Genomic DNA, 14,054 nt, shown 5'->3' with positions numbered 1-14,054 from the left:
ACAGTAGTCGTGATGTCAGCAGAGAGCTCTGTGTTCCAAAAAAAAAAAAAAAGAATTTCCTCTGTAGTATTCAGCAGCTAATAAGTACTGGAAGGATTAAGATTTTTTTTTTAATAGAAGTCATGTACACAGATGCCGCTTCCGGGAGTACAGAGTAAGCGGCGCATCCACCGTACACTAACACGGGCGAAGGAGCAGGGAGGGGGGTTGTGAATATTGATGAGCCGGGTGATTACGTCAGCGTGCCCCAATGCCGCGGAGCTCCGCCCATGCCCCAAGGCCCTCATTAGCATAAATAGAAAAACCCGATTTGCTGCAGAACGGCTGGCCGAATCTGGACAATGTGAGAACCTTTTTAATCAGGATCACCCGCACTACAAGCCTGTGTGACAGGTTTAGTGCGGGTGATACTGCTGACAGATTTCCTTTAAAGGGGTACTCTGCCCATAGACATCTTATCCCTTATCCAAAGGATAGGGGATAAGATGTCTGATGGCAGGGGTCCCGCCGCTGGGACCCCCCTTGATCTCTGCCGCAGCACCCCAGTCATCCAGTGCACAGAGCAAACTGCCGGATGATGGACGACCACAGCCATCACCCCCATGACGGTACAAAAAGAAGGAAGCTCCAAGCTTCCGTGTCCCTGAACGCTGTGGTGCCGGCCCTGTTTTGGGGAAGAGTACCCCTTTAATGCTGCCCACATTTCCCATAAATCCTCTGGCCTTGCAGAGAGAGGGGGTGGAGTCTTATCACTGCTCACCTGGTCATCTTATTAGGCTGCTGGTCCCATAGGTGAACCGATTAGACTCACAAATGGGTTGAGGTCAGTTCACACCATGTACAGGCTTGATACTTTTTTAATATTCCCTGGGCATTTTTTAGAGAAATATTGAGGCAAAAGTAATTTAACCTATAATCACAATTGAGTTATTTATTTATTTTTTTTTTTTTACTAATGAAGATTTGAAGTCTTCAGTCAGTTGCATTCTGGCTGTTTCTGCTGAAATTTTCCAAAGTTGTGATAATTTTATCTTGATTTTCACAAATGCAGTCAAATTGCATAATTTCAAGAAAATGAAAGCGAAAACTGAAAAAAACCGCAATGTTTGAACACAGCCTTAGGGGAGGTATATAACTACTATACATACTGACCCCATAGAGATAGCAGCAGTATACAGATAGAGCTGGAGGGGAGGTATATAACTACTATACATACTGACCCCATAGAGATAGCAGCAGTATACAGATAGAGCTGGAACGGAGGTATATAACTACTATATATCCTGATCCCATAGAGATAGCAGCAGTATACAGATAGAGCTAGAGGGGAGGTTTATAACTACTATATATACTGATCCTATAGAGATAGCAGCAGTATGCAGATAGAGCTGGAGGAGAGGTGTATAAATACTATGTATACTGATCCTATAGAGATAGCAGCAGTATACAGATAGAGCTGGAATGGAGGTGTATAACTACTATATATCCTGATCCCTTAGAGATAGCAGCAGTATACAGATAGAGCTAGAGGGGAGGTTTATAACTACTATATATACTGATCCTATAGAGATAGCAGCAGTATGCAGATAGAGCTGGAGGAGAGGTGTATAAATACTATGTATACTGATCCTATAGAGATAGCAGCAGTATACAGATAGAGCTGGAGGGGAGATGTATAACTACTATATATCCTGATCCCATAGAGATAGCAGCAGTATACAGATAGAGCTGGAGGGGAGGTGTATAACTACTATATATCCTGATCCCATAGAGATAGCAGCAGTATACAGATAGAGCTGGAGGGGAGGTGTATTACTACTATATATCCTGATCCCATAGAGATAGCAGCAGTATACAGATAGAGCTGGAGGGGAGGTGTATAACTACTATATATTCTGATCCCATAGATATAGCAGCAGTATACAGATAGAGCTAGTAGGGGTAGGGAGGGATATATAAAGTTCATTTGTAGAGATCATTCATGTGACTCAACATGTGATTTAAAAAAATAAAATAAAAAACACCAATTTGAAACACATTGCATTTTTGGGGCGTTTTTTTTTTCTTTTTTCTTCCATTAAAGTCTAAAGAAGAGGGAAAAAAACACCAAGGTTTCCTGAAAATACTCCTTAGCCTCAGCATGCTGCAATTTTTGGAAAACCTTAAAAAAATTTACAAAAAAAGTCAAGTGGGTACAATGTTTATATCTCTCTTTTGACTCCCATTAACATGGCATTTTTTGGGGGCATTTTTTCTTTTTTTTCACAAAAACATCAAATGGAATCCAAGCCTTAGTGTTTCGCAGCCAGACATTTTTTTTTGTTTTTTTTTTTACTCCCATAGACTTCTACAGGAGGAAAAAAAAAAAAACGGCAAAAAAAATGCAATGTGTGCATGTATGTTTTTTTTTTTTTTTTTTTTATGGTCCCCCCTCCCCCACCCAATTCTGTTATAGAAATTCTCGAGTCACATGATGAAAGAATCACATGACCTGCCATAATTCACCCCAGCCCTCATATATTAAGAGTGGACCGGTATTTTCCCATAGTGTTTGCTATTGTATCTTGTATTTGGCGCAGTGTTTTTCATACATTTTTTACGCCTGCTCTGACCTGTCAGGTTTTCCAGAGTTCAAATCCACCACATTTTATGTGGAAACATTACTAAATTTGTAGGTTCCCCCCGAAAATATAGATTTTTTTTACACACGCCCCTTTTCTCTGACGGCCACGTCCCTTTTGCAGGTTTTCTGTGTAAAGTGGAGAGTTAGTAGGGTTTTTTTAAAATTGTTTTTTATCGGAAATTCTGGCGCACGACGCATTCAACATGAAGAAAAACGTACAAAATCTACTCTGAAAAGCCGTAATAAATTAGGCCAATTTTTTGTTTTGTTTTTTGGAAAAAAAAATGCATCTTGAAAATGAAAAATTAAGGGGGCAGCTTTCTTGCGTTTTATATTTTTTCCTGCCCAAAAAAACACCAAACAAAAGACGTGTGTGGTTGTTACACATGACATGAGGATCTAAAACGTGATACATTTCATTTAAAACAAAACACGGATGATACATTGTTTATTCTTACACTTTGAAGGAATCTTATCAATCTCACTACTGACCCCTACAGGCCGAAGAGGTGTGAAACCCATGGGTGCTTACCTGTTTGTTGCCTGCAGTGCACATTGTATGTATTGCCATAGTGCAGTGGTTTCCGACCTGCAGCCCCCCCCCCCCCGGCTGTTGCAAATACTACAACTCCCAGCATGCCCTGACAGACAGTGGCTGTTAAGGCATGCTGGGAGTTGTAGTTATGCAATGGGTGGAAAGCTGCAGGTTGGAGACCTTTTCTATAGGGTCGTGCCATCCAGATCTTAGTGCTGTGGTGCCCCAGTACAGGACTTGCACCCCTGTACCCTAGCTGCCCTGTCCGTCAGACTCCATACAGTGACCCCCCCCCCCCCTGTACTTGTGTTCTACCTACTCCCTTAAAGGGGTACTCCACTGGAAAACATTTTTTTTTTTAAATCAACTGGTGCCAGAAAGTTAAACAGATTTGTACATTACTTCTATTAAAAAAATCTTAATCCTTCCAGTACTTATCAGCTGCTGTTATGATTCACAGGAAGTTCTTTTCTTTTTGAATTTCCTTTCTGTCTGACCACAGTGCTCTCTGCTGACACCTCTGTCATTTTAGGAACTGTCCGGAGCAGGAGAAGTTTGCTATGTGGACTATCTCCTGCTCCGGACAGTTCCTAAAATGGACAAAGGTGTCAGCAGAGAGCACTGTGGTCAGACAAAAAGGAAATTCAAAAAGAAAAGAACTTCCTGTGATTCATAACAGCAGCTGATAAGTACAGGAAGGATTAAGATTTTTTTTTTTTATAGAAGTAATTTACAAATCTGTTTAACTTTCTGGCACCAGTTGATAAAAATAAATAAATAATGTTTTCCAGTGGAGTACCCCTTTAAATATGTTATACCATATGATGTATATAAAATGTGTTATAGCTTTCGGACCTGTTGTCGTGTGATTGTAACCCAGGAGGTATCAGTGACCATGTGACCTAAGGGTGACCTATGGGACCCCTCCTAGTCTCCCCCATATAAGCCCTGGGTGGACCTAGCTCTCTCTCTTATGCTGAGTTGCAGGGAGGTCAGGTCCTAGGTCTGTGTCTGGAGTCCTAAAGAGGCCGAAAGTCCACGAGGCCACGGATCCTAAAGTCCAGTACCCCACAGGTCAAGTCAAAGCCTGGTAAGCTACAGAAGGGGTGAAGTCAGTCATAGTCAAGTCAGTCCAAGTCATCTTGTCTCAAGTCCGCGTGGCCTGCATCTAAATTGTCCAAGTCCACTATAAGTCCCAGCAAGCCCTAAGGTCTCTGCGTCACTGGTCACCTCCGTGGGCCTAGCCAAGCTGTATAGACTGTTACACCGGTCTGACTCAGTAAAGCTGCCGTTGTTACGTAAATTGGCATCGGAGTCATTATTTGTCCCCGTGCCTAGCCCAGGATCCAGCGGTATATCTTTGGGTGGTGTAGAGGTTAAACCCCGCCCTGGCATCACGAACACAAACAAGGGTTTAATGCCATCTGCCCCTAGGGTAATTCCATCTGCCCTCCTCACACCCTCACCACAGTGCCATCCTATTCAGGATGCAGCAGTGTCCCTAGTGGGCCCATGCAGCGCCCCTATGTGCCCCAATAGTTAGTTCATGATTGGGGACCCTATTGATATAGATCACATGACTCCCTCTCTTTCCATTCCTTTACTGTGCCAGGAAGAGCAGTCATGGGGAACTTGTTTTCCCTGCTGCTGCTAAAGGTTACAAAGATAGACATTATACAGATGTAGCAGAGCTGACTAATTACTTTTTGGCACTGTGAACTGAAATATTGAAATACCTGTACATCTAGAGCAGAGGTCTCCAAACTGTGGACCTCCAGCTGTTGCAAAACTACAACCCCTTCCCCCCCCCCCCCCCCCCCTCCAGCATGCCCGGACAGCCAACGGCTGTCCGGGCATGCTGTGGGGGTTGTAGTTTTGCAACAGCTGTAGGCACGCTGGTTGGAAAACACTGCAGCACACATATGATGAAGTTCAATATATATATACACACACGCTCAAATGTTGATGTAGCAGAGCCGAGTGTGTCACCAATGTTTCCCACAGCCAAAGGCTGTCTGGGCATGCCGGGAGTTGTAGTTTTGCAACAGCTGTAGGCACACTGGTTGGGGAAACGCTGCGGCAAACGAATGATACAGTCCAATATGTGTATACACACTTAAATGTTGATGTAGCAGAGCCCAGTGTGTCCGAGCCATAGGCTGTCCGAGCATGCTGGGAGCTGTAGTTTTTCAACAGCTGGAGACCACCACTTTATGGCTTTGATCACCCTGTTCCAGAAGACAAACTCAGCTTATCTAAGATGTAGCAGAGCTAAATGTGTTACATTTTTCAAGGTGTTTCCTCTGCAGTAATGTTTAAATAAGTGATGTAGCAGAGCTGAGTGTGTGTCGTTGCAAAGCCTCCAAGCGATATCATGGCACACCAGTGTTTCCCACAGCCAAAGGTTGTAGTTTTGCAACAGCTGTAGGCACTCTGATTGGGAAACAATGTGGCACACGAACGATGCAGTCCGATATATATATATATATATATATATATATATATACACACATGCACTCAAATATTGATGTAGCAGAGCTGAGTGTGTGTCGTTGCAATGCCTCAAAGCGATTTCATGGCACACCAGTGTTTCCCACAGCCAAAGGTTGTAGTTTTGCAACAGCTGTAGGCACTCTGATTGGGAAACAATGTGGCACACGAGAGATGCAGTCCAATATATATATATATACACACGCACTGAAATATTGATGTAGCAGAGCTGAGTGTGTGTCGTTGCAATGCCTCAAAGCGATATCATGGCACACGAGTGTTTTTTTTAACCAGCGTGCCAAACTGGCAGTCCTATGTAAGGCCATTGTTATATAACGGATCAGCTTTCCTACATCTGATGGCTTCGCCTCTGCTACATCTGTATATACAGTATATAGATGGTGTCATAGTAATAATCACTTCCATTATGACCGATCGCCGCAGCGTTTCGAAATCAATAGTGCTTCAGAGCTGCTGCTCACAGGGTGTGAAGAAATATTCCGGGGTTATAGATTTGTATAGAAAGCAATCTGTCTCCTCTCATAAGGGGGTAATCACGCATGACGGGCCGCGGTTAACCCTTTGCAACTGCGTTGCCTTCGGAGAGTCCGACCGCTTTACATAACCTGACTTATTGATTTCTATCAGGTCTACGACGATAGGACTGGGGAACGCGCGACACGTCCGATGGCGATGGTTTCAACTGGGACACAATGCAACATTGTAAATAACAGCATGTATATAGATGTAGCAGAGCTGAGATTGTTAGAGCACACCCGAGACTGCCAAATGTAGTAAAGGGGAGACTGTCTCATCCACCAGGGGTGAGGTTGGTTGAGACATAGCAGAGCTGAGCCAGTTCTAGCAGGGTTGAGATTTCCAGGTATACGTAGCTGAGTTTGCAAAATGTAGCAGAGCTGAGATTGACAGATTGATAATTAAAACTGCTCGGTGCGGCTAAGCCAGTGTTTCCCAACCAGGGTGCCTTCGGCTGTGGAAAAACTACAACTCCCAGCTGTCCGGACAGCCAAAGGCTGTCCGGGCAGGCTGGGAGTTGTAGTTTTGCCACAGCTGGAGACACCCTGCTAAGATGGCCAGGCACAGCTGAGATGTGATTGACAGATGTAGCTGAGATGTGATTGACAGATGTAGCTGAGATGTGATTGACAGATGTAGCTGAGATGTGATTGACAGATGTAGCTGAGATGTGATTGACAGATGTAGCTGAGATGTGATTGACAGATGTAGCTGAGATGTGATTGTCAGATGTAGCGGAGATGAGATTGACAGATGTAGCTGAGAAGAGATTGACAGATGTAGTTGAGATGTGATTGACAGATGTAGCTGAGATGTGATTGACAGATGTAGCTGACATGTGATTGACATATGTAGCTGAGCTGTGATTGACAGATGTAGCTGAGATGTGATTGACAGATGTAGCTGAGCTGAGACTGACAGATGTAGCTGAGATGTGATTGTCAGATGTAGCGGAGATGAGATTGACAGATGTAGCTGAGAAGAGATTGACAGATGTAGTTGAGATGTGATTGACAGATGTAGTTGAGATGAGATTGACAGATGTAGCTGAGCTTAGATTGACAGATGTAGCGGAATTGAGATTGACAGATGTAGCTGAGATGTGATTGACAGATGTAGCTGAGATGAGATTTACAGATGTAGCTGAGATGAGATTGACAGATGTAGCTGAGATGTGACTGACAGATGTAGCTGAGCTGAGACTGACAGACGTAGCTGAGATGTGATTGACAGATGTAGCTGAGATGTGATTGACAGATGTAGCTGAGATGAGATTGACAGATGTAGCTGAGCTGTGATTGACAGATGTAGCTGAGATGTGATTGACAGATGTAGCTGAGATGTGATTGACAGATGTAGCTGAGATGTGATTGACAGATGTAGCTGAGATGTGATTGACAGATGTAGCTGAGCTGAGATTGACAGATGTAGCTGAGCTGAGATTGACAGATGTAGCGGAGCTGAGATTGACAGATGTAGCTGAGATGTGATTGACACATGTAGCTGAGATGAGATTGACAGATGTAGTTGTGATGAGATTGACAGATGTAGTTGAGATGAGATTGACAGATGTAGCGGAGCTGAGATTGACAGATGTAGCTGAGATGTGATTGACAGATGTAGCTGAGCTGAGATTGACAGATGTAGTTGAGATGAGATTGACAGATGTAGTTGAGATGTGATTGACAGATGTAGTTGAGATGAGATTGACAGATGTAGCTGATCTGAGATTGACACATGTAGCTGAGATGTGATTGACAGATGTAGCTGAGATGAGATTGACACATGTAGCTGAGATGAGATTGACAGATGTAGCTGAGATGTGATTGACAGATGTAGCTGAGCTGAGATTGACAGATGTAGCTGAGATGTGATTGACAGATTTAGCAGTGTTGAGTTTTCTAAATACATTACATCTGAAATTGTACTAGATCTGCCAGATTTAGCAGAATTGAAAGGGTTCTCTGTCATAAGGGTGACATATAGTAAGGTTGATATTTCTCAACATAGTTGAGCTGAGTTTGTTAAAATGCAGCAGATCTATAACTGGCATACGCCAGTAGCAGAAATGAGATTGCCACATCTAGCAGAGCTGATACTTTTAGATCTTGTAAAGTTGAGCTGCGGCTGCTAGAAAGAACAGAACTGAAATGACCAGGTCCAGCTGGGCTATAATTGGTTAATTTTATAAAGGTAAGAGCCCCCAAATGTAGCTTGAGAGGTGAGATTGCCAGATGTAGCAGAGCTGAGATTGCCAGATGTAGCAGAGCAGAGATTGCCAGATGTAGCAGAGGTGAGATTGCCAGATGTAGCAGAGGTGAGATTGCCAGATGTAGCAGAGGTGAGATTGCCAGATGCAGCAGAGGTGAGATTGCCAGATGTAGCAGAGCTGAGATTGCCAGATGCAGCAGAGGTGAGATTGCCAGATGCAGCAGAGGTGAGATTTCCAGATGCAGCAGAGGTGAGATTGCCAGATGTAGCAGAGGTGAGATTGACAGATGTAGCAGAGGTGAGATTGGCAGATGTAGCAGAGGTGAGATTGGCCGATGTAGCAGAGGTGAGATTGCCCGATGTAGCAGAGGTGAGATTGCCCGATGTAGCAGAGGTGAGATTGCCCGATGTAGCAGAGGTGAGATTGCCAGATGTAGCAGAGGTGAGATTGCCCGATGTAGCAGAGGTGAGATTGCCCGATGTAGCAGAGGTGAGATTGCCCGATGTAGCAGAGGTGAGATTGCCAGATGCAGCAGAGGTGAGATTGCCAGATGTAGCAGAGGTGAGATTGCCAGATGTAGCAGAGGTGAGATTGCCCGATGTAGCAGAGGTGAGATTGCCCGATGTAGCAGAGGTGAGATTGCCCGATGTAGCAGAGGTGAGATTGCCAGATGCAGCAGAGGTGAGATTGCCAGATGCAGCAGAGCTGAGATTGCCAGATGTAGCAGAGGTGAGATTGCCAGATGCAGCAGAGCTGAGATTGCCAGATGTAGCAGAGGTGAGATTGCCTGATGTACCAGAGCTGAGATTGCCAGATTGCCATTTGGTTTTACATAGGACTGCAGGTTAACCTGCTACATACTTTACCGAGTTACAATGCATAAATAATACGACTGCATACTACTATTACCACAAATAAACTCATAATCATGGTAATATGTAATGTTTTCACTGTAGTTTTTGCTTGGGACTGCAGATACACGGACTATATCCTCATGGTACATGAATGGTGCAGTCCCATATGCAAATACTTACACTTAAATGTTGGAATAGCAGAGCCGAGTGAGTCGTTGCTATTCCACAAAGTTATATCATGGTACACCAGTGTTTCCCAAACAGTGCACCTCCAGCTGTTGCAAAACTACAACTCCCAGCATGCCCGGACAGCCGTTGGCTGTCCGGGCATGCTGGGAGTTGTAGTTTTGCAACAGCTGGAGGTTCACAGTTTGGAGACCACTGCCCTATGGTGATAGACTTAAATCTGTGGCTCTCCGGTGGCTGCAACAGCTGAAGGCACACTGGTTGGGAAACACTGGCCTAGTCTTAGTTAACACTTTCTGAAAATTAACCAGTTTTTCATTATCTCCCCCAAAGTTCTTTAAAGGGGTACTCCGGTAGAAATTTTTTTCTACCATACAGGGAGTTGTAGTTTTGCAACAGCTGGAGGCACACTAGTTAAGAAACACTGTGGCACATGGATAACGGAGTCCAATATACATATACACACGATATTGACATGGCAGAGCCGAGTTTGTCGTTGCAATGCCACAAAGTAATATCATGGTACACCAGCGTTTTCCAACCACTGTTCCTCCAACTCATGCAAAGCTACAATTCCCAGCATGCCCGGACAGCTTTTGGCTGTCCGGACATACTGGGAGTTGTAGTTTTGCAGCAGCTTTAGGCACACTGGTTGGGAAAAACTGTGGCACACAAATTATGCAGTCCAAAATACAAATACATATAATGCAAATGTTAACATAGCAGAGCTGAGTGTGTCGTGCCCTACCACAAAGTGACAACATGGTGCACCAGCATTTCCCACAGTCAAGGGCATACTGGGAGTTGTAGTATTGCAACAGCTGGAGGCACACTAGTTGAGAAACACTGTGACACACGAATAAAGCAGTCCAATATACATATATACACACAGTATTGATGTAGCAGAGCCGAGTGTGTCGTTTCAATGTCACAAAGTAATATCATGGTACACTAGCGTTTCCCAACCAGACTGCCTCCAACTCTTGCAAAAAAAACTACAACTTTCAGCATGCCCGGACAGCCTTTGGCTGTCCGGGCATGCTGGGAGTTGTAGTTTTGCAACAGCTGGAGGCCCCCTGGTTGGGAAAAACAGTGGCAAACGAATGATGCAGTCCAAAATACATATACACACACACTCAAATGTTAATGTAGCAGAGCCGAGTGTGTCGTTGCCATGCCACAAAGTGACAACATGGTACACCAGCATTTCCCACAGTCAAAGGCTGTCCGGGCATACCGGTAGTTGTTGTTTTGAAACAGCTGGAGGCACATGAGACATGTCACACTGTGGCACATGAATAAAGCAGTCCAATATACATATACACACAGTATTGACGTAGCAGAGCCGAGTGTGTCATTGCAATGCCACAAAGTAATATCATGGTACACCAGCGTTTCCCAACCAGAGCCTCCAACTCTTGCAAAACTACAACTCCCAGCATGCCTGGACAGCCTTTGGAGTTGTAGTTTTGCAACAACTGGAGACACACTGGTTGGGAAAAACACAGTGGTAAAAATATGATGCAGTCCAATATACAGCCACACACACACAGTCAAATGTTGATGTAGCAGAGCCGAGTGTGTCGTTGCCATGCCACAAAGTGACATCATGGTGCACTAGCATTTCCCACAGTCCAGGGCATACTGGGAGTCGTAGTATTGCAACAGCTGAAGGCACACGAATAAAGCAGTCCAATATACATATATACACACACAGTATTGACGTAGCAGTGCCGAGTGTGTCGTTGCAATGCCACAAAGTAACATCATGGTACACCAGCGTTTCCCAATCAGTGTGCCTCCAACTCTGTCCAGGCATGCTGGGAGTTGTAGTTTTGCAACAACTGAAGGCACCCTGGTTGGGAAAAATACAGTGGTACACATATGATGCTGTCCAATACACAGCGACACACACACACAGTCAAATGTTGATGTAGCAGAGCCGAGTGTGTCGTTGCCATGCCACAAAGTGACATCAAGGTGCACCAGCATTTCCCACAGTCCAGGGCATACTGGGAGTTGTAGTTTTAAAACAGCTGGAGGCACACAAATAAAGCAGTCCAATATACATATATACACACGGTATTGACGTAGCAGAGCCGAGTGTGTCGTTGCAATGCCACAAAGTAATATCTTGGTACACCAGTGTTTCCCAATCAGAGTGCCTCCTACTCTGTCCGGGCATGCTGGGAGTTGTAGTGTTGCAACATCTGGAGGCACACAAATAAAGCAGTCCAATATACATATATACACACAGTATTGACGTAGCAGAGCCGAGTGTGTCGTTGCAATGCCACAAAGTAATATCATGGTACACCAACGTTTCCCAATCAGTGTGCCTGAAACTCTGTCCGCACATGCTGGGAGTTGTAGTGTTGCAACATCTGGAGGCACACAAATAAAGCAGTCCAATATACATATATACACACAGTATTGACGAAGCACAGCCGAGTGTGTCGTTGCAATGCCACAAAGTAATATCATGGTACACCAGCATTTCCCAATCAGTGTGCCTGAAACTCTGTCTGCGCATGCTGGGAGTTGTAGTTCTGCAACAACTGGAGGCACCCTGGTTGGGAAAAACACAGTGGTACACATATGATGCAGTCCAATACACAGTCACACACACACACAGTCAAATGTTGATGTAGCAGAGCTGCACAAATGACCCATTCTGCTCTGCTACGTCCCTCACATCTCCCTGCGCCGCCGGCATCCGTTGGGCTCTTACCTTTATTCGTGGTGTAGAGGACCAGCAGAGCGATGAGACCGCAGGTCATCAAGAAGAGCAGCACCGAGAGGCCGATCTCCACCACGCTCCAGGACTTTTTCACAGATTTATTGGATTTTTCGACTATGTCCATTTGACTCTCGGATTTCCCCATAATTGTAACTCTTCAAGAGATAGAGAGAAAAAAAAAAAAACATTAAAAGGGACGGAGCCGAATTATCTGGTGGCCACAAGGAGAGGATGATGATGAAGAAGAAGACAAGATGGGGGGGGGGGGGGGGCAGAGACACTAGGGATGCAACCGAATGACAGCAAGCAAAGAAGGAGGTAGATCAGCGGGGAAAGGGTTAATGGTGAAGGTCTAGGAGGACATCACGCTCCCCGGCATCCCATAATTACATGTATTTCTCCATCTGGTTGTCCACGGTTTTGGCCGCTTCATTTTCCATTTCACCCCCCCACCCCCACCCCCGATCCCCAAAGTCTACAGCAAAAATTACGAATAAATTTTTTCACTGTGTTTTGTTTCGATTCTTTTTTTTTGTATGGCAGGGAATCCTATAGATGGTGAAGCCGGCAGAATATATCCATGCGGGGAGATTGCGCTTCCTCCTGGGATCTCATTGAATCAGCGAGGGGATCTATTGACCCTTAGGATGGGGACAGCCATGAAATCTACTGATGGAATTGGGAATCCTTGTTGTGCCCCCCCTCTCTTCTTCACTGGGGATCCATGCTGACTGCTCCGGGGCGTCTTCTTCTGTCACAATAGGGGATCTTATGGTGTTACCCCGCTGCTGCTCCAGCCAAGTGCCCCCCTCCCCTCCGTCACTCCCTGCTAACTCCTTAGGAAAACTTCTGTGTTCCAATGAGCGGCTCCAGGGCTTGGAGTAACTATATCATCTACAGTGGGTGGGGAGGGAGGGTTAAAAAACACTGGAAAAAAAAGCCGGAGGGAGGGCACACAAAACCACAAATCCTGCTCAACACCAATATATATATATATATATACATCACACAGCTGAGCTGGGGCATTACTATGAGGTATATACCAATACTGTACAAAGGATCAAAATCAATGGATCTATTGGCATTCTGATTTATACCAACCATGTATTAAAATACACCTGTACATACATTACTGATCCTGTACTGATCCTGAGTTATATCCTGTATTATACCCCAGAGCTGTACTCACTATTATGCTGGTGAGGTCACTGTGTACATACATTACATTACTTATCCTGTACTGATCCTGAGTTATATCCTGTATTATACTCCAGAGCTGTACTCACTATTCTGCTGGTGAGGTCACTGTGTACACACATTACATTACTTATCCTGTACTGATCCTGAGTTATATCCTATATTATACTCCAGAGCTGTACTCACTATTCTGCTGGTGAGGTCACTGTGTACATACATTACATTACTTATCCTGTACTGATCCTGAGTTATATCCTGTATTATACTCCAGAGCTGTACTCACTATTCTGCTGGTGAGGTCACTGTGTACATACATTACATTACTTATCCTGTACTGATCCTGAGTTATATCCTGTATTATACTCCAGAGCTGTACTCACTATTCTGCTGGTGAGGTCACTGTGTACATACATTACATTGCTTATCCTGTACTGATCCTGAGTTATATCCTATATTATACTCCAGAGCTGCACTCACTATTCTGCTGGTGAGATCACTGTGTACATACATTACATTACTTATCCTGTACTGATCCTGAGTTATATCCTGTATTATACCCCAGAGCTGTACTCACTATTCTGCTGGTGAGGTCACTGTGTACATACATTACATTACTTATCCTGTACTGATCCTGAGTTATATCCTGTATTATACTCCAGAGCTGTACTCACTATTCTGCT

General features: G+C 44.4%; 1 protein-coding gene across 2 annotated transcripts in view; it reads right to left on the bottom strand.

The window, feature by feature from the left end:
- MMEL1 (membrane metalloendopeptidase like 1) overlaps nucleotides 1–14,054 on the bottom strand; it is a 240,207-nt gene that overhangs the window by 151,402 nt on the left and 74,751 nt on the right. Inside the window, exons 1-2 of one of the 2 annotated variants that reach the window (XM_056544304.1) lie at nucleotides 12,568–13,045; nucleotides 12,169–12,332 (exon numbers count right to left, since the gene is read on the bottom strand). In XM_056544304.1, coding sequence (XP_056400279.1) covers nucleotides 12,169–12,332; nucleotides 12,568–12,617 — 214 coding nt within the window. In that variant the 5' untranslated portion in view covers nucleotides 12,618–13,045. Of the gene's footprint in view, nucleotides 1–12,168; nucleotides 12,333–12,567; nucleotides 13,046–14,054 lie in introns of those variants that run through there. The other variant, XM_056544305.1, reaches the window with a different exon arrangement.

This window comes from Hyla sarda, chromosome 10 (assembly GCF_029499605.1).
Source record: "Hyla sarda isolate aHylSar1 chromosome 10, aHylSar1.hap1, whole genome shotgun sequence".
NCBI lineage: Eukaryota > Metazoa > Chordata > Amphibia > Anura > Hylidae > Hyla > Hyla sarda.
This window is presented reverse-complemented; position numbering and strand designations above follow the sequence as displayed.